Here is a 27,909-nt window from a genome sequence, read left to right as displayed (position 1 = left end):
CAGAACGTCTGATGGATCACTGCTATGAGGGCAGAGTCGCTATCTGAGGTATCACATATCACGACTACACATTTAGTTATTTAATATTATCTGTGATAAAGATGTCGGTGGCCATGTTTACTGTGATGAGGTGTAGCACAGATATACGACGTGTTTATGAATCAAATTCCTTCTCACAGGTTCAGTTCTAACCTCGGTCCAAACCGTAGCTTCACAGAGCAGAAAGTAATAAAAACTTGAGCCTGTGCAGGGCACTAATACGCCCACAGAGGCAGAAATCCCCGGAAGAAGCAGAAGATGAAAGAAAGAAACGCGTGGAGATCATCTTCAAAGTCCTTCCAGGTGATCTGCATGTACTGTCGATGAGGTATGAGCCGAGCAGAGCGAAACAAACTGGGAAAACCATCCCGTCCAGCTGCATTTAAAACACACAAAGCGTGCGTTGACTGGGAGGAAACCGTGGGACCGATTGGACCGATTAGCAGCGATGGCACCACATGCTAATGCTACGCTAACGTCCGACACGCGCTGAAGTGAAGAAGCTGAGTGGGAAGTGGCGCCGAGGAGGAAAAGTCCAGACGAGCTGATGAAAAATGAATGAAAACATCTATTAAGCGTCTTTTCCTGCAGGTCTGACCCGACGTCACCTGCAGCGCGACTCGACTCTGTGGATTATTCATCGCGTCTGTGGGACCGTCTTAATATAGAGACGCTCAGGAGACCACGGCCCTGATAATCTCTATATTTAAAGCTGTGGAGTCTATGTTTAGGCGTCTGCGTCCTGACACGTCCTGGAGTCAAAGGTCAGAGACGAAGGTGTGTGTGTGTGTGTTTGATTGTGTGTCTATATATATAAAACAGAGAAGAATAAATTGGACGTGTGTTTGATGTTTTTGAGGATTCTCGTTGTAACAGCTCCAGGAAACTCTCTCCTCCTTCTCTCTCTGTCTCTTTGTGTTCATGTCAAACCATCTGTTACTGATCTGTCCTTCCTCCTCCTCCTCCTCCGTTTAGGTCTCTCCTTCTCTATTTAACTGCTCATTAGAAAACAAACAACAACAAAGCCTTGTTGTCGTATAAACTAGGGCTGACTGTATCGATCTAAATATCGTAAGTACCGATACCATGACTAGTATCGGTATCGGATCGAGTGCAGCTTCTGTAGTTTGAGGTGGATGTGGACAGAGTCGACACTCAGATCAGCATCACAACAGCATCACAACAGCACCACAACAGCATCACAACAGCATCACAACAGCATCACAGCTGATGCTCTTTGGTGGTAAATGAATGAGCCAACGTTTTCCTCTCTGAGCGAGTTTTATATTTTTTATTACATTGTTGCTTTTATTTACTTATTTTGCTAAACTGATTTTATTTTCCATTGTTGTTGTGTTGTTAACATTGTTCTATTTATATTTTTGTTACATTGTTCCTTTTTCTTATTTTGCACTAATGACTTTGTCTAAAGCAACAAAAACAAAGCAGAGTGTGAGCTTCTCTCTGGGGGAGGAGGTCAAAGTTTACATCCTGACATTTAATATTAGTTATTATGATTATTTTGACTATTTTAAGTCCTTTGTTTGCAGTGAGGACACATTCTCCTCGCTTCATAAATTTACTCTCCGTCTTTCTGACAACAGTGACTTTAATGAAAAATCACCGGCTTAGATGATGCCTTCACGAAAACTCGGAAATGTCAGACTTCCAATCGTGACTGATCCACATCAAGTTTTTTCAAGTAAAAAAGTATCTGCGTTACTACCTGGTATTTACTTGGTATGGGATTGATACCAGAATCCCCATTATCGTCAAGTATAAACTACTTTGCATTTTACCGAGCGGCGCCCCCTTGTGGCCGCTGCATGTGATTACGACTCCACGGAGTAGAAACGACGTCACGTTGTTATTATCTCTGCAAAGCCAGCTAAAGGGAGGAGGCTGTGGTGGATGAACGGATCAACAAACTATGCGACTCCCGTTTGCTGCCAAACTCCGACTGACCCTCAATTGTGGTTGAACCGTGACCACAGTCTCCCCGTGACCTTAGACGGGCACTCAGCCCTCCTCCCTGCAGCGGCGACACATTACAGCACCACCTTATGAGTTATGTCATGCTACACCAGGAAAAACAACATATCTGGGAGAGGGTGGGGTCGGGTGGTTTTCTCCCTGCTTCATCTGCAGATTGTGCAAATGGAAAATAAAAGTTTCCTGCGAACTACTCGTATACGGAGGTTATTTATAGGTGCACGAGCTAAGAAACTTTCAAAGAAGTAAATCCCTCCTGGACTGAAGCTCTTGAGCTGTGTGCATCTTCTTGAAGAGGAAACATTTCATCTATTCACCACAGATCTTCAAACCGGCCTCGCGCTATGTTTTCATGTCGTCTGCTGCGCTCTGGCCACAGCTGCAGGGCGTCTAACGCGCCGCACGTCTTCCTCCCGAGACCGCTGCACTTCGGTTTCAGCTTCTCTTCATAGCTACTGGGTTAGTTTAAGAGCTGCTCTAGAGAGGCTGTGCCACTGACCTTTAAGGGAAGGATGTTTATCGTCACTGTAGCAGAGCAACGAGAGACACTGGAGATGCAACTCCACAACAATAATTAGTGCACGAATCAATGAGTAAATTGAATATTTTGTGGAATATATGTTGCACCATGGTGAGAGGAGGAAGCATTAGATGAAATGAGTCTTGCACGGGTATAATCACTGAAGCTGATGTTGCATGTAAGTGGTGGAATAATGTGTAAAGTACTTTGTTTCAAACTTGCACATGCTTGTAAATGTTTATTTCTGCAGCAGCATGAACTGTCAAACTAAACTAAAAGCATATTTAATCATTCTTTAAATCACTCACCAAAAAAACATGTTTGCAGGTAGCTACAAGTTCTGCATAATTACCTGTTTCATCCTCCTGAATCATTAATAATAATAATAATTAATAGTTATTGTTCTACAAGCTATGCATCACATCTATTAGTTCCCACAGTCACATCTCAAACGTTGTTATTTTAATTACGCTCTGCTCTGTAATTGCTTTCTGTTTTTATTTTAAGCTGATCATGCTCTTCTTTATCCTCCTGTAATGATCCTCTAAAGCTCCGTCTATTAATTCTGCTTGTACAAGAGCCACGGAAATAAAAAAAAAACAAAAAAGTTCCTCCTTAAGGAAGTGGAGAGGAACCAAAGCAACGCACCCAGAGAGCAGTCGTTCCCGGTCCAGTTCTGGTCGCAGGTGCAGGTGTTGGTCTCGGCGCTGTAGGTGCCGTGGCCCGAGCACTGGTCCGGGCACATGGCCTTGGCGATCTCACAGCTGGATCCGCCCCAGCCCGGCTGACAGTGGCACTCGCCATGGATGCAAACCCCGTGGGCCGAGCAGCTGGGGTCTATGCAGTCCACTGGAGACACGAGACGGAAGGGAATTAACGATAAACACAGCTGCATGCACACACACGGATTTAGCTGCTTTTTCCACCACTGGAGGGCAGCGAGTAACTCTGAACCGGGCCGGGGGTCAACTTCATTCCACCGCTTTATCTCTCAGACTTAGTTCACTGTTATTAAAGTGAGCCACGTATCTTAGTCAGATTTAACTGTGGACCATGTGACTTCTTGTCCTCCCAGGTTTAATTAATTTTATGCTTTTGAAAAGCACAAGAAATATAAAATGATTCCCTCCAAGTCTGTGCCGCACTGTTTTACTGGAGCTTATTTCAACTTATTACCACAAACTGCACAATTACTCTTCTCACATTTGGTCATTTGACGTCAAATTACATGAGATTTTTGTGCAGGAATTTTAATTTGTTTTTTTTTTTTTTTTTGTTGCAGAAAGTATTTTGACTGTAGTTTAAAATCAGGAGAATGTTTGTGATTGATGGATTAAATATTACATGACATATTCTGTGTAAGACATTTTTAGACAACTTCTTTAAAATAAATTTGTAGATTTGTCTTTTTGCCAACAAACCTTATTCACATGAAATTATAAAAAAAAATAAAAATATCACAGGTTAAAACACGTGAAGAGTGATGCTTTACACGTTCATAGATTTAAAAAAAAATGTAAAAGTGTGTTTATGTGATGCAGAAAGCTGTACGTTAGAATAAAACACAATATTCAATAAAAGTAGTTGCTATTAATGTCAAAGTACTTTATTTTCAATAAAGACGTATTTCTGATATTAAAAACAAATGGAAATGAATCAAACTGGACCCAGTTCTATTTTTTTTCACTGGGAATAAACCAGAGGTCTCCTGTGGTCTGAGACGTGTGTGCACGCCTCTTCTAAAAGCAGGGATCTATAAAAACGTGGGAGAATGTGAAGTCCTGTACACGAACCAAAGCTTCTGCAGACGGGGGAACAAAGAGCAGCGTTTAATCTCGCTTCACCACACACATTAGTCACAGATCGACTTCACGGCTACCAACAATTACTCTCTGAATCGATGAATCCATTCTTTATTTTCTGAGCAGTCAGTGCGTTCGTCGTCCAGAACTTCTACCACCAAACACCCAACACAGCTGCTGCTATTTAACACGTTGTTCCAACATTTCCACAAAATAAGATTATTTCAACAATAATTACACGAACGAGGAAACCGTCTCAAACGTTAACATTTACCTAGTGATACTATTCATCAGTGAGGGTCTAATACGGTGGTGAGTGTGACGTAGCTTCGGTGGCTGGTGCTGATTGTAACTGGAAACGATGCAAATTATTTATCTGCAAAAAGCTTGTTTACACCTAATTAGAGAATAACGCTTTGTGCATACAACATTGTTATTATTATTATTATTACTTACAACAACAACAACAACAACAACAATAATAATAATAATAATAATGATACCTGCTAACATCTTGCAAATGTTCTGGAAATCAGTGTTGGACTTCCAGGCTAGAACATAGGTCTCCAACAGGGGGACCCCTAGGGGCTCCGCAGAGGAACTGCAGGGGTGGTTGCAAAATCTTTGGTTGATTAGACATATATATACCATATATATATATGTATATTTTTTTTAATTTAAATTTTCGAAATTTAATAGAAATTTAAATATCCTTAAATCCACATTAACCTGAATCCAACATGTTTCAGTAAAGGGATAAATGGAGGCAGGAGATGTTATCTTTCAGTCAGCCGAGACCTGTCAATCTAAGCTTCCTTTACACAGTAGGCCCCGCCCCTATTGCTGCTGAGCCAATCACGAGGCTGCACATTACACTCTGACTCTGTCAGGTTCCCTATGAAGTCCCCGAAGCACTGATCAATATTAGCAGAGTTGAAAAAAGCTAAACATTTTAACCTGTGTATTATTTCAATAGTTTAATATTAAATGCAAAATCCTGATAATAATGTATATTTCTAAATAGCATTAGGTTGAGTTTAATATAGAACACATATAGTAGATGGGGGGTCTCCACTTAATCTCTCCATCATTGTGCATGTTAAAGAGTTTAAAAACTGAATTTTTCTCCTTCTCCTCCTTCTTTTGAGGATTTGTTTCTGTTGAGATGCAGACCCATAATGCACTTGTGCTGACATGATGGACCCTTTCATTTTTACAAGGTGGTATTATTCATCATCTGCATCATGTATTTAGTTTAGTTATTGTGTTTCCTTGCAGACCTCATTCAAACTAACAGTGTTGTTTGTGTTCCTGTTAGAGTGCAAACAGTTTATTTTTTTTTTTTTGCAGGAGCCTCAACTCAAATGTCAATTCAGGTTGACCTCAATATTTCATCAGGGTTGTCTCTCCTTCACATTTATTCCACTGACACTCGTGGTCAGTTGTGGAGACGCTGCAGAAGATGAAATGCTAAGATGATGACAGGTGGAAGATTCAGGGAAGTCAGACTTGGCCTTTCCTTGATATGAAGCACGAACACACTCAGTCCTTTTCACCTCAAACTCGATTATATTTCACCTCTAGTTTCACATCCTGCTGAAGTCTTTGCTTTTGTCCAGCAGAGATTTCTAACGAGACGATGTGGGAAATGATATTAATTTAAAAATGAATACGAGGATTTAATCAGAGCTCTAAAATCAAGATTCACTCAATTTGGAAAAAGTATAATCAAGTGTTTTAATACGGTGACTTCTCACCACACCTGACTTCAGTTTTTATATAGTCTCGGTGTCTAAATTTGCTGCAGTGCCGAGTACATCGTAGACATGGAGGTCGCCCTTCTACCTGTCACCTCACCTGGCACATGTTCACATTTTCACCAGCTGCATGTATGGGCCGAGTAAATTAGCCGCCTGGAAATAAAACCAGTGACAGTTTGCCCACAGTGGCCGCGCTCCTTATCCTCATCATCATCTTTTGTGTGCGACCTTACGCCGACGATTCACCACAAACCGTCACTGACCAGACGGGTTCTTTATGTGCAAACATTTTCATTTGCAGGGGCCATTTTTGGCTCCGTTGTGGGCAGGATGTGAAAAAGGGAGCGTTCCCTGCAGGTGTGCATGCACATGTTTTTGTTTTTTTTCCTAAATCTGATTATCTGCTGGCCGCCACGATGGGCCACCGAGGCACAGCTTTTTATTTTGTGCCGCCACTCAGTAACAGGCGCACATGCTCACGGACGCTGACTGACTTCCTCTCTCTCTCAGACAAATGAACACTAGATTACATTTGGCTGTGCTGCTTTTTCGAGGAAATCCTGCGCGGCATCTTTGACGTGAAATTGCTGATTCAGCAGCCGTAAATGGGATTACACACATCGAACACACACATCGAACACACACACACCGAACACACACCGAACACACACCAGCCTCCGAATTCCTTGTGTCTCTAACTCACAGAGGATTAGCGTGACCGAGGATTGAACTAATCTGAAACTAATCTGGTTACTGTCCCCTCTGATATGTATTTGCATACGTGTATGAGCGCGTACGCACATATACGCAGCATCCCTACACCTTTGTGTCTGCAATTATACACACTTGGAGGGTGTGAACCAGTGGAGAGATCAGTGTCGGCCTCCCTGGGTAGATATGTGTGTGTCCAAGCAGCGAACAGCAGATTAGTATTGATTAATCCTGATTAAATTAGTGTAGTGTATAGCTCCTAGTCAGACTTAGCCAACTACCTGTCAGCAATTGGACAGCAACCACAATTTAATTGTGCGTCAGATTAGAGTAAATTAATTTACCACGCGGCTCGAACGCCATCACAACACCCACCTGTCAGCAGGGCTGCTGGTTTTAGCTGCTTCGTGCAGGTCACTGGTTTAATTATCATGTAATATTTATAAAATGAAAACCCACGCCGCCTCGTACTAAGCTCCTGAATATGTAATGTGCGGAGAAAGATCAAGAAATGTGGGATTAATTATTAAAAATGTTTGCCCTCAGGGAGTACACACATCACGCCCGGATCCAGATATGGAAATCTTCGACATGGAAGTTGTTAAAATAATTCAGTCATTTGCTACGTCAGTCATTTAAGCAGCAGACGGACAGACGCACCACCTTCCAGAACGTCACTAAAGTGGATTATTTATAGCAGTACTACACAACATTAATTAGGTTTCCTGTCAACACTCCAAAAGGAAACACAGGTAGACTTCAGAATTTTCTAGATTCCTGCAAAGTAGTAAACAAAGAGAACCGGGTCGAATGAGTGAAACTGAAATATGACACTTGTGCATCTGTTTATTCAAGAATTTGGACAAATTCTATTTCTGGTAAGAAGACGGATCTGCACCGGAAACCCTTTAGTTGATGTTAAGTGCTGCACATCGTGCAAACGATTCCTTTTCCCAAACAAACTAAAAGTATAACACTTCAGTCGTTTTTATGCACAAATGCAGAAAATGCAGAAACGTTTCCGCTGGATATGAGTTACACCTTTTAAAAAATAGAAACTTTTAAAAAAATTCAGTTTCCGTCAGGGTTAGCGTTCAAACTTTTGGTAAATTTCATATCTTAAGAGTTTAATTATGTATCAACGTCTTCACCTAATCCCATATTCTCAGTGATCAAAGCGCTGGTGTCAACAGGTCCCACAGCTCGGCCGTCTACAGCTGAATAACTTTCTGAACACTCTTACCTTCCTCACAGTTGTCGCCCTTGTAGCCGGTGTTGCACATGCAGGCGCCCATGATGCAGATGCCGTGCCCTCCGCAGTGGATGTCGATGCACTGGTTGGCGGGCACGTCGCACTCGGTGCCTTTCCACCCGCTGTAGCACTGGCAGCGGCCGCGGGAGTACTGGCCGTTACCACTGCACAGCACTGGACAGGCAGCTGGAGGGGACACGGAGCAGGAGGAAGGATCGGATAAATGAACCGGGGACGATGTGGAGCCAGGGCCGCTACGTCTAGTGTGGGTGCACCAGCTGGATTTATTCATTTATTTACACTCTGCAATAAAACTCTAACTCAAGTGTGTGATGTTCCCTTAACATAACATACACTTATCAGGCATAACATTATGACCACCTTCCTAATATTGTGCAGGTCTCCCTTGTGGTGACTCATGAGAGGACGGACATGAGGTGGAGTGAATCAAGAAGCCAGGTCAACACTTTGTGCAACACTTATTACAATCAGGGTTCCTACACATTTGAAATTTCAAAAATCCACACTTTTTCCAATCCTAATTTCCAGTTGAGTCATGTAAATCACGTGAATAAATGATTGAATTTTAATAAAGCAGATTTCATTAGCCTGAATATATATGTGGTTGTGTCACCATATAATTTCCAGAGGATTAAAGCTAAGTAATGAAGCTCATATAAAGAAGTTATGACCAAACCAGATAAATTCAGTGCAAATTCAGATTTTTTATTGTAAGTTGCACATGAACAGCTGATGTTACAAAAGACTTGGCCTCACTGGCATTTTTAAACCTCAAATAAGAACTTCAAATATTGTTTAACATGTAACTAAATAAAGTCAAGTACAAAAATAATTAAATAAATCATAAACAAAGTGATTTAAAGTGATATGTTATAAATTGAGTGAACCAATTTACATTTTCTCATGATGTTCAAAGATCATAAAAGACGTTTAGAATCACTCGGCCTTGAGGTTCATACGGTTTGGGCATCCTGAGACCCGGCGTCCTCATATGGGGACATTATGTTTTAGGTTTGTTGCAGCTTATTCAGCTTCATTTAGACCTGTTGTCTGCCGTGTACTGGTAGCGAAGGGTCAATACACTTGTTTATTTATTCTTATTAACTTTTCTAGTTTGATATGACATGAAAATTTAACAAATTCACAAGTGCATGTTTGAGGACGTTGGGATTTTATCACTTCCAATTCTGCCTTTGAATTGAAATAAACGGTTTCATATTTTGGTTCACAGTGGTGACTTAAATTGTAATTTACAGTTAAATAATCCACATGATCTGGTCTGGTCTAGATGGGGGCTACATGTCTAATCCACACCAGTGAATCCCAGGTCCACATATTTCCCAGCAGAACACTGAACTGTCACAAGATGGTTTAAACGCTACTGACTTCTCGTGCCAGTGGTCATAATATTGTGGCTGATCGTGTAGGTTAGTGAGAGAAACAGAATGACAGAGGGTGTCTTGTTCTTGACCTTAAATTATTTTAAATTCTTGTCTTATATATGTTATTTCTTAGGCTAAATGTGTGTGTTGTCGTTTGACTTTGAATAAAGTTACAGCAGAACATTGAATTGTCACAAGATGGTTTAAATGTTATTTATCTCCTGTCGGTGGTCGTAATGTTGTGGCTGTTCTTTTATTGTGTCTTCGCCTGATTGATGACCCGTGCAGTGAAACAGCCTCAGTCAACGTCGGCAAAATGAGTCGCGAAATGATGTTTAAGCCAAAAAGGTCAGCGTAGCCCCTCGTGATAAAGGTTCCTCTTTTATCAGAGCAACACACCGACAGTGGAGAGGGAGGGGTGTGTGTGTGTGTGTGTGTGTGTGTGTGTGTGTGTGTGTGTGTGTGTGTGAGGGGGGTGTACAGCAGCACAGCCTCTGGAGTGTACAGGTCACACTCACTGCTGCGATAACAACCCTGCAACAATTACTGCCTCGCTATGGGTGGCAGGGAAACAGTGTGTGTGTGTGTGTGTGTGTGTGTGTGTGTTTACCTCGAGAGCAGTCGGGCCTCAGAAATCCTGGGAAACAGTGGCATATTCCTGAGAGACAATCACCGTTTCCATGACAATTCTGAGGACACTCCATAATCGACTCTGATTAAGAGAAAGACGGAGAAGGAGAAAGGAGCACAGAGGGAGAACGAGGCTGTTTAAGGGCGCAAATTAATTGGCTAGGATGGATATGTAACTGTATATCTTAACAAATAACACACACACACACACACACACACAGGCGCGCGCACAAACACACTCAACGGAGAGGCCGCTCCTCTGTGGTTGCCGTGGTTACAGCCAGTCGGTCCAATCAACACATTCTAACATCCAATTACCCCGCTGTCTCTTTCTCTACACACCATTGTTGGTTCTCTGCTGTACCTAAGTGGCCATTTCCTGCACACACACACACACACACGCACACAGACAGACACACACACACACACACACACACACACACTCTACTCAGACAGAACTTTCCTATTTCCTGCCTGATGTTAGATTAAATATCAGATGCTATTTATTAGAAGGTTCTGACCTCAGTTTTACTCCAAGTCACAAAGTCGTCAACAAATTAATTCCACAAACTGTCCAGAAAAGACTTTATCAGTCCAACTCCTATTTAGGACACACCCGTTCACACCTATTTGGAGCTCATTCGTGGTCTTGGTTTCTTTTTTAAAGACAAGACAAGACTTCAAAGTGTTTTAGTTCTGGAGGAATCAGAGAAGTTGTTGTATTCCCCCTCATGTTAGTTGAATCCTATAGAAACAATGTCACACATTTTAAGGGGTGGGGCTTAGCTGGAGGCGGGGCTTAGCTGGAGGCAAAACACTGGAAATGCCGGTTAGCATATTCCCATAGACTGTTTTGCCATAAAAGGACGAGGTAAACATATATTTTAGAGAATATACTGATACACTCACTCCCCTTGATGTGACTATATTACTGACTCCTACACTCTCACACACTTTATGGACGATTTGACCAAAGGAGGACACAGAGGGGACGAAGTCCGGTCTGTCTTTTTCAACTTAAGCCTCTCCTACAAAGATACAACAAGAAGTAAGTGGAACCATTGTGGAGGGGAACATAGTAAATTCCACTCCTGCTTGGACACCTCTGAAACACGCAACTAATGTTTAGTTAGCTGGTGGTTATTTAACATAATTTAAGTCACGATTTATTCCAACCAACAACGTTTTCCAGGCTGAAACTGATGATTCATTACACATTAATCTGAGCTGATATGAAGTGTGACAGTTGTTGTTGATTGTCTCACCCCAATCTTTTCTTTCAATCGCCAAAGACAAACCAAAGTTGTCAACGACTGGCAAGCGGCTGGTATGTGATAAAACTTCAACTTTAAAATATATTATTATTGTTATTCTTATTATTGCCCCAGACCCAGTCTCACCTATGATGATGGTGTTGTAGGAGACCTGCTCTGTGTTGCGTCCGTCGTTGTAAAACGCCAGGTGCCAGATTCCCGTGTCCAGGTACTGGATGAATCCGGCCTCGTGGACGTTGATGGACCGAGCTCGTCGGGCGGCGCCCACAGGTTCGTCCTCGTTGGAGCCGGACGGGTTCGGGTGAACGGAGTCTGCGTCACTGAGGGCGCGTTTGTCTTTGGAAATGAGGCGGCTGCCGTCGAGAAGCTCCACGAAGTCGTACTGGAACACACGAGAAGATGCAAGAAGGTGAATGAGATCATTTAGCCTGAGAATCAGCCACAGCATTATGACCACTGACAGGAAGAGTCAATAATATTTCAATCATCTTCTGACAATTCAGTGTTTTGCTGGGAAACGTTTGCACCTGGCATTGATTCCTGTGCATGTTACATGTAGCACCCACCTAGACCAGACCAGACCAGACACCCCCATGTCATAGCAATGAGACAAAACAAAAAAAAACAAAAACAAACAAAAAAAAAAACGCTTTAGGAACAACTCAAAAACCAAAATCAAAAGGTGTTGACCTGGCCTCTAAATTGACTAGATCCTAAACTGATCTAGTATCTGTGCGATGATCCACAGAGGCCCCTCCCCTCAAAGACCCCCCATCAGCGACCACAGGGCGACCTCAGGAGACCTGCATCCAGTAGCAGAACCTAAAGACTTCACATTTCCATTGGCGCGATGACTCAGAGCCTCCAGAGGAATATAGATTTTAGCAGCACTCTGACCTTTCCCATCGAGCAGCGCTGTCAACCCGATAAACATTTAGATGGATTTTCATGAAGTTTGCTTTTGATATTTGTTGTCTTTAAAGTTTAAATTATGAGGTCTTCAACGTTTAAATGATCCTCAGTGACGCCGACGTGAGGCTGAATCCTGCCTTTCAGCCCCCGTCTTTAATTTGACCACGACAACTGATCTGATCTCATCACACACTGAGATAAGGACAGATTTCTGTCTCTCCGTTAGAGGAACAGTTCCATATATATCATCATTCTGTGATAAGAGTGAAGGAGGAATAATGGGAACTCAAATGGATTAAGTTGTGACAAGGACGCTCACTTGTCTATTATCTTAAGTGTCAACGCTGAGCTGTGTGTGGTAAGAAGCCGTCTTTTACAGATAAGTGGATTAGTCCCTTGATAGAGGACATGATTCGTCCCACAGAGATGTAAGTGCAGTCATTAAAGGAACAGTTTAGTTTTGTAAGAAGCTTATCTGCTTCATTATGAACTAAGAATCCATAAAGCTCTTGACCTAGACACACTTGCAATGTTGCCAAAGAGATTTGGAGTTTTGACATTTGGGAAGTTTTTTTTTTTTTTTTTTTTTCCTTCGGCTCTTCTGGTATTTTTTAAAAAGTAAAAGGCCAGAGGACAACTGAGGACACGCTTCTTCAGATGCAACACAAGAGACTTTAAATCAGCGGCGCCCATTGATCCAGACAGACATAAAGATGAAAACGCTCTTCTCAGCTCTGGTGAGGTCTGTGCTGGTTAAATCCCATCTTCAACCTGGGGTTTTTATCTCAGTCTCAAGAGCTGCCAGGTTCACAGATAATTACTAATTTTTTCCATTGCTGTATCATATTCGTCTTTGTCTCCTGCATCTTATCTATCTATATATACGCTGCGTGACCAAACCAAAGGTTGCTGCCACCAGTAAAGGTCCTCTCCTCTCTAGTCTGTGGTTGGAGCTCCAGCTCCTTCAGCTTTGACTCCAGCTTCATTCTCTGTGACGCTGATTCAATAAGAAGCATCCACAATGTCTCCAGATTTATTCCATCCAGTGCTTTTAATTTAGATCTTGTATTGATGATGTCAGAGTCTGAGTCTCCAGCTCATCCCAAACACTCTCTACAGGGTTCAGGTCTGGACTCTGGTCTGGTCTCATGCTTCCTGAACCACTTTCACTATCTGAGCCCCATGAATCCTGGTGTTGTCGTCTTGGAATATGGAAGAAAAACTCCATGGATGGAAGAACGTGGCAACTGCAGCAAACCCCCCGTCATAGCGCTTTAGCAACAATGGTTAAATGGCTAGAAAACGGCTAAAACGGTAGTGTAAAAAATGGTTAGCTTAAAAAACAGTTAGCTAAATAAACAGCTGAAAATCCATGTAGCTTAACAAATGGCTACAAAGTGGCTAGGTATAAAAACAGCTAAAAAAAAATGGTTAGCTAAAAACTGCTGAAAAGGGGGTTTCAAAACATACAAACAAACACAAAAAACAAACAAAAAAACAACAGCCCCAGATCATAATACTGCCCCCCCCCCCCCCCCCCCCCCCCCCCTTTACTGATCTCCAATGAGAAATAGAGGGAAAGGGCAAGACATTGCAAAAGAACAAAAAAAAACAAAAAAACAAAAAAAAAACAAAAAAAGGAAAAATTTCAATATATTAAATGTACAAGAAGTCACTAACTGTTAATACACTGTGGATATTGGTTCGACTCCAGCACCAACTGTACATGAACCCTAAGATAAGACCCACATTTTAATCAGAGTAATATACCGTATTTTCCGCACTGTAAGGCGCACCGGATTATAAGGCGCACCTTCAATGAATGGCCTATTTTAAAACTTTGTTCATATATAAGGCGCATAGCATAGACGCTACTGCGGCCATCTCGCTTTGTTCCCTCGGAAACTCTGTTTAGTCTTCTTTACTTGGCGCAGGTCATCTTGTTGCTTCCTCCACTTCCGCACCATTGATTCGTTAATGTTAAATTAACCCGTGTTCTACTGCGTGACTGATCGCCTTGAGTTTAAACTCTGCGTCGTAAGCGTGTCTCTTAACAGGCGCCATTTTGGGGCCTTTACATAAACACACAAATGGAAATGAAACGGCCCGCCCCGCGCAGTCATATATCCCAGCATGCACCGCGCGCTTCTTCTTCTACGGGGGGAAATGAAGTCGGCGGCTGCTCAACGTAGTTGCGAGACCTGTTGTGGCTCAATATTGGTCCATATATAAGGCGCACCGGATTATAAGGCGCACTGTCAGCGTTTGAGAAAATTGGAGGTTTTTTAGGTGCGCCTTATAGTGCGGAAAATACGGTACTGTCAGCTCAAACACTAATATTCATTCAAGTGTCCCTTTAAACATAACAGGGCTTTTAAACGCTACAATCCCCATGGAGGTTATTTTAGATAAAATGGGACTTTACTGATCTCCACTGAGAAATGGAGGGAAAGGACAAGACAATGCAAAAGACAAAACAAAACACAAGTTAAATAAAAAATAGAAAAAGGATACGATAAGAAAAAATTCAATATATTAAATGTACAAGAAGTCACTAACTGTTAATACACTGTGGATATTGGTTCAACTCCAGCACCAACTGTACATGTTCCCTAAGATAAGACCCACATTTAAATCAGAGTAATATAATTACTTAGGATTGGTAAACTGGGCAGAGGTTTAATCTTGGACCTGCACAAATAAGTGAAGATGTAATGGTTCAGTATTTACGTGTGACTGACCTGTGTGTGTGATGGTGGAAGGCCTTTGCGTCCATACACTCCAACCAGAGCATCCTTCTGCACGGAGATGTTGAATTTCAGGAACTGTGGCTGGTCAATGTACAGCTGGGACCTCCAAAACACACCTTAGAAGAGGAACAATGAATGAGCAGGAGTCACAATCTGTGGCTTTAATTATAAGTTAATTATTTAACACACACTCAATGAAGCTCAGAAAGCACAGTGTGAATAAATGTGATTATGTCTTTAAAGCATCACATTTTTGTCCTGACTGATGCCTGATTTATCATCCAGCTATTGTATGAATATTATTTTTAATTTATTCTTATTTCCTGGAATTGACGCTGATGTAACCTGCTCAATTGGTGATGCAGTTTATTCATAGAAATGTGTCACTCCTCAAGCATCTGGAAAGTCTTAGACACAAGGTGAAAAAGAAAATAGGCAAAAAATATATATACATATTTCTAAACCATTTCTTAGTTACAAACAACATTTACAGTATTTGTGGAGCTGATGATGATGATTAATTGATAATAACAAAACAGAATTTAGTGAGCATAGATTTCTATTTAGTGTATTTAATGGAACGAATAGAGAGAAATTAAAATTTTATTTTTATTTTATTTATTTTTTACAAAAAAATGTTTAATTTTTGGTAAATATTGTTTAATTTTACTTCACTGTGTTTTATTTATTTATTTATTTTACAAAAGTATTGTACATGTTTTGGTTATATCATTTTATATAATTTTAGTTTTACATAAAATGTGTAATTTTTTATAAATATTATTTTATTTTAATTTTTTACAAAAGTGTTGTACATCGTTTGGTTATATCATTTGATTTGATTTCATACAAAAAAATATATTTATATTTATATTTTTATTCTGAAAGTCTTATTTATGTTGTACAGTTTTCTATTTTTTCTTATGTCTTTATTTTGTGCTCATTCAAGTGTTGTTTTTATTTTTCTTGTACCATTGACTCACATAGAATTAAAGAGCACTACAGCCTGAGACATGATCATACGGTTTAAGTATCAGAAATACCTTCCTTAAATCATGAGTTTGTTTTGCACTGATACAAATCTACATTTCATTCACAGAGCGGTTGCCGAGTAACTGACCTGGCGGGACGTCCTGGACGGCTCGTCTCCCCACGTCCACCTCCCCGGTGTCTATGGTGTTGTTCTCTAGAAGGAACATCTTACCTGCAGGGACACAAAGGAAACATAAATAATTCTACTTCCTTCCTCATCTCTTACTGTCATCCGTACAGACCTTGAAGCATCGCTGCAAACGTGAAAAATATCACTTCACAGATAGAACGTACCGACGCTAGTTGAAGCTGCTCCGCAGATAAAAGGCAGAATCTTTTTTTTTTCTTTTCTGTCCTTCAATATGAGTGTTTGGGGAGGAACATACGATCTAGTCGTGCCGTATCCATACTGGGTCATTAAAGATGCACATATAATCAGATGCTGTCACGGGCTCTGTTAGTTTTTTTTTGTCAGCGTCACGTCTGATACCCCGAGGCTCTCGGTTCACAGCTCAACCGCTGAACGCTCTGACATGTGTGGGCCTCGTGGTGAACTCCACAGGAAGGCGTGTAATCAGTCACGATACAGCGTAAATGATAAGTGGGCCTTAACGTAAACACCAGCTGATGGGAATGAATTATACCATAATAGTCAAAGTGTTATTGTATAATTTATTATGAAAAGGTCACCAACCCGTGAAGAAGTAATGGCTTTCAATCTCCAGCCTGGATTCCTGGTTTATTTGAGGCTACTAAACGCTGCTCTGGGTAGAGTTGGGGGTAACACTCAGTTCAAAGAGACGCACATTGATCTTTAGCTGAGAATCACACACACACACAAACACACACATCATACATCTGTGTGTGTTTCTTTTCTGGAACGGTTCCACGGCTAGTTTGTAATTTCATAGTCCCTTCCTGTTCATAACATTACACCTTAACAGCTTAAGTCATGACGTCTGGGCAGTAAACCAACACTGAGTGTGTGTGTGTGTGTGTAAAACATGAGGTTGTGTATGTGTCATATTTATGGCAGTCGAGGAATTATGCACATTTGTTTCACTAATATGAGCCGCAGCCTTCAAGTCCGGCCCAGAGACGTTCACATTGGCCTGACCCCAAATCTACACAAATTAATGGACGTGTAAACGGATACCCAACGCGCACACACACACACACACACACACACACACACACACACACACACACACACACACACACACACACACTCACTCAAGCAGAGACCATTTTCTTTCTAACATCTGCAAAAGCAATTGAGGGTTAACACAGTTCCAGAGAGTGGGAACCAAATTGAATTATTCTCATTTCTTATAAAAAAAATAACAAAATCTGGTTCATTTTACTCTTTTTTTTTTTACTTTCCGCATTCATCTGGAACCTTCCTGGAGTAATTCCAAAGCTTAACACCTCCACAAATCAAGATCTGAGCGCGTAGAAGGAAAGAGTGTGAGGCAGAGATAAAATGAATTACAGTGAAATGAAGTGACAAGTAGACGCAGAGAGAAAAAAGAAACGGCTGTACGCTCTGTGTGGTTTAACAAAGGCTTGAATGGCAGGATGAGGTCAGCTCCAGTCAGCCAGCCCAGAGTCATCAGAGCTGCACCAGCCTCTTGTCCAATGGTTTTTATTCTTTCTTTTTTATTACTTAACCTTCGACACTGACATGATTTATTATATCACGCTATCTAATGCAACGCTGCCTATCTGGTCCGCTCAAAAGAACCTCGCTCAGCATCTCGGAAAAATATGTAAAAGCTTGAAGACGCCATCAGCGAGGGTTTTATGTAACGAGTTACTTCATACAAAATGATGTAAAGACAAACAAAAGGCAGGATTAAATAATATACAGCTCTTCGTCACGGCCGTTAGCTGGAGGCTAAAATCCATAGACTGTATAAATGTGAACATTGGAATGGCTGTAGTATAGGTAATAAGCTCCGCCCCCTACCATGTTAGTGGGCGGGACTTGGGCCTTAAAACCAAATCACTAAAATACACATCAAATAATTTCATTTTAGTTTGTTATTTTTTGACGCGGTAGAAACAGGATGTGACGTAATGGCGATCACCAGTTGCCATGCCAACCGCTCCATAAACAGGTGAGAGTGTGACTGTGAAGGTTGAAAAAAACCCAAAAACACAAGTTAGTCTCTTGGAAGTGGGCGGGGTGGCAAAATTATCGTGACTCCGCCCTTAGACCGGGCTCCAAACTCACAAGATGGCGCTGTCCATACCCCCAGGAAAATAGAATCAGTTTGGTCAGTGAGAGGAAGAGGAGACGTGGCGTCCATATTTATATACAGTCTATGGCCTAGGTTCACAGAATAGCATTAGCCTCCACTAGAACGTTAATTAATGTTAGAAATAATGAGCTGCGTTAAATCATCAGTAGCTTAATTTACTTCATACTTTGCCAAATGTAGTGCAGCTAACAGCATGTTGCTATTTCTTTAGCCTGTTAGCCAGTAGCTCATATTAATTCACCAGTAGGCTGGAAAGGACTAAAGTTTAGGACTTGGGAGTTGGGGACAAAGGCTTGTTTTTGACAAGTCTGGCAGAGACCGACAGGGATACCAAGTAATCACTGCAGCCTCTGCTCTGAAAGGATTTCATCATTTCCATAATCAATAATTTTCCAAATAACTCTCAAGCACTGTTCATTCGCACCCATTTCATTTCAATACACAAAGGAGGACACATACTGTTATTCGTGCTATGTTTTTAAATGGATATATATCTGAAAACGTTCAGAACGTCTGCTCCAGTGAATATTGAACATCAGACTTGAGCTCAGCCTGAAATATCAGAGTCGCAGACCTCCAGGGCCTCTGCTCTTCCTGCACCGGCTTCCAACACAAATTACAACTGCACATTAGCTGCAAAGGAGACGAGATAGTCCGCTGTGCTTCATGTGAGAATTTCAAGAAATTTCAATTCGACGGTCGTCTGAGGTTTATTCTCAGAAACCTTCCACTTCTGTTTGAAGCTAAATGGTTTTCTGCAGCCTCTCTGGTCCATGGAGAGAAACTTTAACTGGAGCAAACACCTTTCTTTTCTTTTTTTCTTTTTTTTTTTACCAACTTTTCTCAGAGCCTTTACTGCGTTTCATTTCAGAAGAAAGAAGGAGAAAGAAAAAATATTAATTTAAGTTGGAGCTCACCATTGTCTGTTGACACCATGAAGGTGTTCGGAGTTGTATCTCTTCCCCCGCCTCCGTTTTCAAATGCTCCGTAGCCCTCGCTCTCCTGGAGCTGCCAGTTCAGCCCAAACAGGTGCATAGCTGGAGAGAGGAGGAGGACAAGAAGTTAATGAAGAGCAGGAAAAGGAAAGGAGAGAACCGTGGAGAGAAAGACAAAAGAAAGATCGAGGGGGGAAAGAACGACGTGGCGAACAATGAAGACAATGATAAAAATACTCGTATATCTGGGTCACAAACAGATGAACACGGTGCGTCCATCTCTATAGTACAGTACGAGTAAAGTAGAGTATCAGCAGCAGCTTTTTCAATAAACGTCATGGCTATTCCTCAGCGTTTATACAGTTTTAGTAAGAACTGTGGACGACAGTGAGACGTATAAACTACACAGATATTACACGTCTTTAGCCCTATTTGAACGGGACTAGTTTTACGTGGGGACCTCCAGTAATTTCTAACAATCATGGAGGACGTCTGTGATCTTAATCCTGTGTGAATCGTCCATGTCCATGATTTGTAAAGTAAAAATTACACCACAAATTACCTGAACCGTGATTCTGGTGACTCAGAGGTCCTCTGATAAAACTAATCCAGTGCGAATCCACATCTCTGTGATTTCGAGGTGAATTTTTACTTTTTCATGACTTTTTGATTTGTGTCATTTTCTCTTCTCTCTTAAGAATCATGAAGGATGTGCTGTAATTTAAAGTCTGGACAGATGTTAGAGCTCCAAGTGGAGACGTCGCTGAACTATTCATCCGTTTAGACCAGGGATGAAATCATTAAATCAACCATTAATGTGTTCATCTGCAAATTTGGAGCTGATTTAAATACTGACAGGTCGTTGTTAATCTATTCCTCGGGATAAACATACTTTTATCATCCATTATAATTTGCCAAGTAGTTAAAACTGTCTCTGACAAACAGTGGGTGAGAAGGAAAGTAGCAGAGCCACAACAACGGAACATGAATTTGAGTAAAACACAGAGTTTGTTCATCCCGTCTGGATGAACCACATGAAACACAGACGTAGGAGGTGATAAGTGAACCACAGGACGTCCTCAAGTAAAACTAAACCTGTGTGAATAGGACTTATATCTTAAGAAATGTCTGGTTGTTCATTAAATGTAAACATCTTCATGGCGTACTGGTACTTCTTTGCAGTAAAACAAAGGGAAACATTTGGAGTTATTTTTGTTATTTTTGTGTTACTGGTCCGGGCCCCTTTGAGATGAAATTAGGCAACAATCACTCTGATTGACTCCAATTTGGAACCAATTTAAAGTCAATTTTCAAAGAACCTGCATCACTTCTATTCAACTTTTATTTTGAGGAATTGTGTGTTGGTTCCCACGACGCCCGCACAGACCATTTCTGTTCACCATCACCCATCAGCGGCGCTGGGTTCTGCTGACTGTATGAAGCAGAGCTGCACAGCTGATGTGGCATTTTGCAAAACGAAGCAGCAGAGGGGGATTTGGTTTTCGTCAGTAGGCTTTCTCTCGGTGTTTACACTGACATATCAGTATTACACTGTTTCCAGTCTGATTCTGCTGGGTTCAGGCAAACCAGGGGGCGAAATGACATTCGGCACAAAGACAAAAGATTTGGTTATTTGATAGAATAACCAAAAACCTGGTTTCTACAAATTACTGTGAGACGGGAGATTAAGTCTGAAGTGGTTACCACAACCATACGCTCTATCAGTTCAACCGAAATCCAAAAGGGATTCAGGGACCAGACCATAGCACAAATAGACCCCGGTCCCAAAAGTCATCACAGACCAACAACAAGCAACAGGGATATATACACCGACCAGCCACAACAATATGACCACTGACAGGAGAAGTGAATTTACATTCATTTAAACATTTAAACCATATTTTGATAATTCAATGTTCTGCTGGGAAACTTTTGGACCTGGTAATCATTGGTGTGGATTAGCACCCACCTAAACCAGACCAGACCCCCCACCACACTGCACCTCAACCCATAGCAGTGAGACTCCTTTGCTATGGGGGGCAGTATGCAGCCAGACTAAAACACTTCAGGAACAACTCACTAGATCCCAAACTGATCAAGTATCGGTTTGGCCCCTCCACTTCAAAGACCGCCCACTAACATGAGGACACCCCCAGAAGGCCCATGTCTATGCTCATTATTAGGAAAGTTGTCCTGATGTGTTGTCAACCAGTCTCACCTGCTCGATGGTACATGTGGCCAGAGCTGTTAGAACCTAGATCCATTCGGCTGTTTGACACATTGACATACAGATCCAGTTCACGACAGCTTACATGAGATTAACTTTACTGACATTTGGATCTGACCAACTGGGGAAAAAAATGTGAAAGTAAAGATGTCTGCCTCTCCTGCTGTCACCAGAAATCCTCGGGGACACCTCCATGTGTGAACAGAGCAAGTCAAAGAAACTTGAGAATTGGCAACAGCAGCTGACGACTACACAAGGTTGTCATGTTACATCACCCTTATAGAAATGTTTTGGTTTTGCAAAGTCCCTACACATTCTCAACTCCCCCTCCCCTAATCTCCTCCTCCTTCAGACCAAACAGGTGTCTAGCTGCAAGGAGCTGGAAGGAGCTGGAAGCCAAACAGACAAGTTTCTGCTGTGGTCGACCAGAACCGCTGTGTTGTGTGAACTAAATTTGATCTAAAAGGGGCAGCGGGTCAAACGTGAAACTAAAGCGACGGTGAAATGGGAGAAACGTGTGCCTGTTCACGTTCAGACGATAGCTCCCATCCCTATTCCGGCCTCACCACATCTGATAAGAAAAATCAATGGTGGAATGACATTACAGGAGCGCTGGCTTTTCTGCTTCATCTCAGCTTTTAATGGCCATATACATATTTTTATTGTGTCATGAGTTTACAGTGAAGATCTTTTGATTTGTCCTGAAGGTTAGGGATTAAAATGGGTTTAAAATATACTCGAAACATAATTATGACTAGTACATTTACACTCTAAATCCTGACATGGTTCCATTTTCTAAATAATTTTGGGATAAATTCATATTTTACAGTGTTGTCCTCAGGGTAATAGACTTTGCCAGGGTTTTCAGTTTGAGGAACTTTGTTCTCGGCAAAGAGAAAAGTGGTTAATCTTCATAAAAGCAGCCGAGGCAAGGTAACCTCCAGACGGCAGAATTTTCTCTTCAAATCTTTTTCACTTTACGCTGGGGAAGGTATGTGGGGAAAAAAATGTATTTCATTGTAATTTAAAGTTTTTTCTCAGCTATTTTCTGATCAGTGTCTACAGCAGCTTGGAGGATGAGATGTTGGTGGTTTCCTCACATCAACTGATGCTACAACATCTCTGTTGGATGAAGGTCAGGACTTTGACTTGTTCCTAAACATTCATCTGGTTCTTCTTTAACCTCCTGAGACCCTGCGTCCTCATATGGAGACTTCATCCAGTTTAACCGTTCTTCAGGAGAACCACCATGTTCTTGGGCTCGTTGTCTTCCTCCATGACCCAGTTTTCAGACTCTTCAGAGATGGTTTTGGAACATTTTTCCAGCCTGATGAGCAACAACAACTCTTTTTCTCTGAGCTCCTCACAAAGCTCCTTTGTCTGTTGTCATCACACACTTCCACAGTCGTGTTGTGAAGATCAGACTGAGACAAATACGTTTTCTGGAGCAGCCTTCAAAAAGACCTGAATCTTGGGAGCCTGATTTTAAAGCTACATCGGTTGGTGCTTGTCATCGTCTGAAGGTATTTTAATGTTGTGTCTGTAACGTCTTATGATGCTGCTGTTTTGGCCAGGTCTGTCTTGAAAATGACTAAACAATGGGACTAACCTGGTAAAATAAAAAAATAAAAAGAATAGAACAGAAAAAAACAAAAACAAAAATGGGGCAGCGACCGACGCCAAAGTTACTCACAGATTTGTAATATTGTCTCATTTTCCTGTGTGTTGAGTCGTTTTTATGCAGACACGAAAAGTATGAAGGGCACAAAACGTGTGCTCTGTCCAAACTGAATATCCTATGGTCAGATGTAATCAGAAACCAACACCCTCCTCGTCTTTCAAGCATCAGATTGGGGCGGAGGTGTCTCTTACTTTTCAAAACTGAAACGTGACATTCACACCTGCTCTGTGTCATGTTCGGAGGGTTTTTACAGAGGAGACATATATTCACATATTCACACACTATCAATGTCTCCTTGGAGACTCCCTCTGAAACCTCTGCCATCATCCCCCTTTTTAAATAATAGGACATCCCTCTCTTTTTCATTACGGTTCAGAACCAGGATAAATACTTGGTCTTGGTCCAACAACGCATCTTAAATTACAAGAGACCATTGAGTCCAAGAGAATAAATTATTAGAGTAACATTGATTTTCTTATTTTATACTAATGGAGGTCTAGTAGGTAAAGGAGAAGCAACTCTTAACTTAAGAGAAGCTCATTCATTTTCTTAAATTACAGCAAACAGAGCTGCTATAGATATTAAATAAAACACTTCTCTATCTGGAATGTATATTTTAGACGTAGATACATTCATAAACCCAATATCTAGAGAATGATTCTGATCCAAATCAAACCCTTGTTAGTGTTTTCTTACCATCTGTCGAACATTTCCAAGATTTGGTCCATTTTATCTTTTAAAGAGATTATTTTACATGCTTTTATTTCATCACGTCTGGGTTATTGTTAACAGCCTTTCTACCTGTTTAAATCAATTTCACAACTCTGGTTTATGGGACATCAGCAGCTTATTGAACCAATCAGAGCTCTGGACACTATGAGTTGTGTTTGAGTAAATGCTGCATGATGCAATACGTCATTTTCTTCTGGTTTCACTGATAAAAGTCATTATATTATTCAAACAACATATTTTATCAGGTGAACCCAAAAACTTGATATTTTTTAACCGTGTTCCAACTTTGATTCCTCCAGAATTAAACCACTCAAAACTTTCTATCACAAAAGTGAGAATAACTCTGAGTCTTGTCTTTTAAAAGAGACGAAGACCATGAATGAGCTCCATTCAGTTCCTTTGGCTACGTCCTAAAAAGGCTGGAACGATAAGAGGTTAAATCTCTTCATGGCCGATATTTTTGAGGAAATCAGATCAGCTGTGAAGCCAGAACATATTTTTATCGCGGAGCCTTTCTTGGTTTTACTTCAGTTCTAAGTGAGTTTTAATTGGGTTCTTAACTGTGCTGTGTTTCTTTGTTTTAACGGTTCTGGTTTTATTAACTTTGTTTCATGTGCCTGTTTTTAAAATGACAAATGAGTTTATTCATGTCTTTTATGTAGCACTTTGTAATGTTGATTTGATACTAAACAAATTAAGATTACTGTTGTTATTGTTGTAATATAAAATAAGTGGCCTCCACCCACCCTCCTCCCACTAAATAAAGACATAAATCATGTGAATAAATGAGTCTGTTCACTGGCTCCTGTAGCAAACACATCGTGAAACTTAAACTTTTAGTTGAGTTACACAGATAATTAGTTATGTATGAAGCAAAAAACAAAGTATCACCAAAAAGTTTCCAGAAGTTGTTTGTTTTTGGTTCAGAAGATCCGGTCAGTAGAAGGAAATCAGTGAGGACTAAAAACTGTTGAAGATGTGTGCAAATACTTTCATGTTTTAAAAAAGTATTTGTATAGTTGTATAGTTTGATCTGTTTTGTATTTGATTTGAGACCGAGCACAGACGTGTAATCTGACAACCTACACAAATGTTGTGCAAAAAAGCAGCTAATGAAAAGGCCTCTATTAACTCATCTCATCTTCCGTTCCGCTTAATCCTCACTAGGGCCGGGGGGGCTGCTGGACTCTGTCCCAGCTGGCATCGCCAGCCTATCGCAGCGCTAACACAGAGACACACAACCATTCACACTCACACCTAGAGTCAGTTTAGAGTCACCGATCAGACCAACGAGCACGTCTTTGGAGGCGGGAGGAAACCGGAGAACCCACGCAGACACAGGGAGAACATGCAAACGCCCGAGCTGGACTCGAACCTGGATTTACACCACGTGTTGATATGTTAATTAAAGTAAATGCTATACATTTTTAAATATACCCTGTAACTCTTATTTACACTGTTATACTGATCTGAAGTGTTCTTTTTTTGTGCAATGTATTTGTAGGCGTCTTTGTGTTTTCAATGTTGGGCTCTTCTCTGTGGTCTGTGTTGGATGTTGTTTTGTGTTTTTATTTTCAGACAACAGATGGAAATCTGACGCTCACATCTCTTCATGTCTTTGACACTGTTGTGAAAAAAATGTGCAAAATGAAAGCAATTATTTTCCATCTGGGAGAAGTTGTGTGTCAAATGCATAACCGGGTCCAGGTCCAGGTCCAGGTCCAGGTCCAGGTCCCATCATGGACCCAGAAACACTGAAACCTGTTGGACACACGTGAGAACTCTGGACCGATAAAGAGACGAGTCAAGGACCAATTACTGATCCACCCCGGGAACATTTAGCGAGAGAAACTCCTGCCGTGGATTCCCCACACTGCACACACACACACACACACACCACACACACACCACACACACACACACACAACTCTTTGGCTCATTAAATTAGAGTCGTGCTGCGCTCGCCTGTTACCCACAACCTTTCGGTGTTGAGGACAGGAGCGCGGGGTCATGGGAGAGTGCCGGCTAATCGACAGGAGCCTCCGTGTTTATGTGTGTGTGATAAACTAAGAGGATTAACGGCCATGGTAACAATCTGCTTCTCTCCAACACAACCTTTTTAGGGAAAATTCAGAATCAGCCCAAACGTTTTAGAGAAATTAGCTGGTTAAAAACGTCGGGGTGTGGAGCGGAAACTTGATTCTTATCACGCGGAGGAGAGGACGGGGCGAGAGGCCGGTGTCACAAACTATTCATTTTCATTTTTTATTTGAAAGGAGAGAAATCCCAGAAGCAGCCGAGCTACTAGGATCGATGGAGGAGCAACCGTGCTACGGCGTTCAAAGCCGGCCCTGGAATCAACATCCTAATGCACACAGTCAGGCTTTACCGGGTCTGCTCAGAGGAACCTGATCCCTGTTCAGCCCAGATAATCTGACACACACTGAGAGGAGCCACTTGAAAGGCAGGAAGTGTAAGAACATAAGATGTACTTTACAGACGAGGCGGACGCATCGCTTCTTCTTCTCCTTTTTTTTTTTGCGTCGTAGTTACTGTGAAGTATTCCCACCCGAAAAGAACGTGCAACTACAAATGCTGACAGAAGCAACTGCTGCCATTGAATAATGTAGAGCCCCCACACTTCCTGAGTCCACCCACGCAGGTGTTTTCACCCGACGTCGGTGTCTGATAAAAAGGAGCTCCTGTAGGACTGAGAGGAAGAAACACGGCCACGCTGAGGCCAGCTTCACACCGGACCACGTATTTATGTCTGATGTGACCGACGCTGAACGAGGCGTCTGAAGCTCCGTTTACGATGATGCACTGACACATAGTTTAGTGTCTTATATCTGCAACCAAAGCAGCAACAATGACTCCAATTAAATGAGAAAATAAGCACAATTTCAAAAAAGGTTCTGCACTTTGCAGCTGCAATGGTCATAAAGTGTAGAGAAAAGTCTGGACTACGGAGAAATCAACAAAATACCTGCACCTAAATGACTCAGGTTAACACAAGTTAATCATAAAAACTAAGTATTTCACTCCCGGATTAAAGTCAGACATGACACGAACACATCCACTAAAGTCCACAACGCTACACAAAACCAGTGCATTCATAAAACAACAAACAGAATAACTGCTGTAAAGATGGAATAACTATTTATTTTCCTTCCTTACATGAGACCAATAAAGGTCCAATTTTAAAATATGCAGGAGGTAAAAGGTTTTTACTAACCCAAGTGGTTCAAGGGCAAAATGTGTTTGTTAGTTAATGTTATTAAACTATAGTTTAATTAGTTTAGTTTCTCCGTAGTCCAGACTTTTCTCTACACCTTAGAACCACAGCAGCTCCACAGTGCAGACTAGATATGTGATATCTGTGCAGGATTCTTCCAGAGACCAGACGTGACTCGGACAAACGAGACTGAGGCACCTGAAGCTCCGGTTATGATAAACCACTGACTCTCAAATGTCTTATATCTGCAATCAAAGCAGGAATGATGACTCCAATTGAATGAGAAAATAAGCCCAATTTACAAAAAAATGTCTCTTTTAGCTCCTGTATTTGTTAAAATGGGACCGACTTTCACCTTTATCGGCCTCATGTCTTTCAAGGACAATGAATATTTAAAGCAGGAACATTTTCTATGATTAACTTTTGTTAACTCAAGTGATTTAGCATTTTGTTGGTCGACGCTAACTATAGTTTCTCCACAGTCCAGACTCGTCTCTACACTTTCTAACCATCAGCAAAGTGCAGAACGTGCAGAAACTAAAAAGGATTTGACAAAACGTAGACGGTCAATGCAATTTCCGAGAGCAGCTCCGGAGCTATCATCAGCCTTGTCTGATGATAGGGTTGAGTAATTCACAGCAGAGCTTTGCATCAGAGTGCAGGTCTAATCAAGCACAGTTAGCCAGAAATCCTATTTGGGCGCAACGGAGGTTTAACATAAAATAAAAAAATAAAACCCACAATACTTTCACAGAATT

The 27,909-nt window shown here is 41.4% G+C and overlaps 1 protein-coding gene across 10 annotated transcripts in view; it reads right to left on the bottom strand.

Annotated features, from left to right (window-relative positions):
* Positions 1-27,909, bottom strand: part of LOC125004004 (teneurin-3) — a 322,776-nt gene that overhangs the window by 86,997 nt on the left and 207,870 nt on the right. For all 10 annotated transcript variants that reach the window (XM_047578303.1, XM_047578307.1, XM_047578305.1 and 7 more), the window contains 7 exons: positions 19,259-19,378; positions 16,166-16,249; positions 15,037-15,161; positions 11,510-11,765; positions 10,090-10,191; positions 8,068-8,262; positions 3,200-3,400 (listed from right to left, as the gene is read on the bottom strand). In XM_047578303.1, the coding sequence (XP_047434259.1) occupies positions 3,200-3,400; positions 8,068-8,262; positions 10,090-10,191; positions 11,510-11,765; positions 15,037-15,161; positions 16,166-16,249; positions 19,259-19,378 (1,083 nt within the window). The remainder of the gene's footprint in view (positions 1-3,199; positions 3,401-8,067; positions 8,263-10,089; positions 10,192-11,509; positions 11,766-15,036; positions 15,162-16,165; positions 16,250-19,258; positions 19,379-27,909) is intronic.

Source organism: Mugil cephalus, chromosome 2, assembly GCF_022458985.1.
Source record: "Mugil cephalus isolate CIBA_MC_2020 chromosome 2, CIBA_Mcephalus_1.1, whole genome shotgun sequence".
NCBI classification, from domain to species: Eukaryota; Metazoa; Chordata; class Actinopteri; order Mugiliformes; family Mugilidae; genus Mugil; species Mugil cephalus.
The sequence above is the reverse complement of the archived record's forward strand: the minus strand, read 5'-3'. Positions and strand labels throughout refer to the sequence as shown.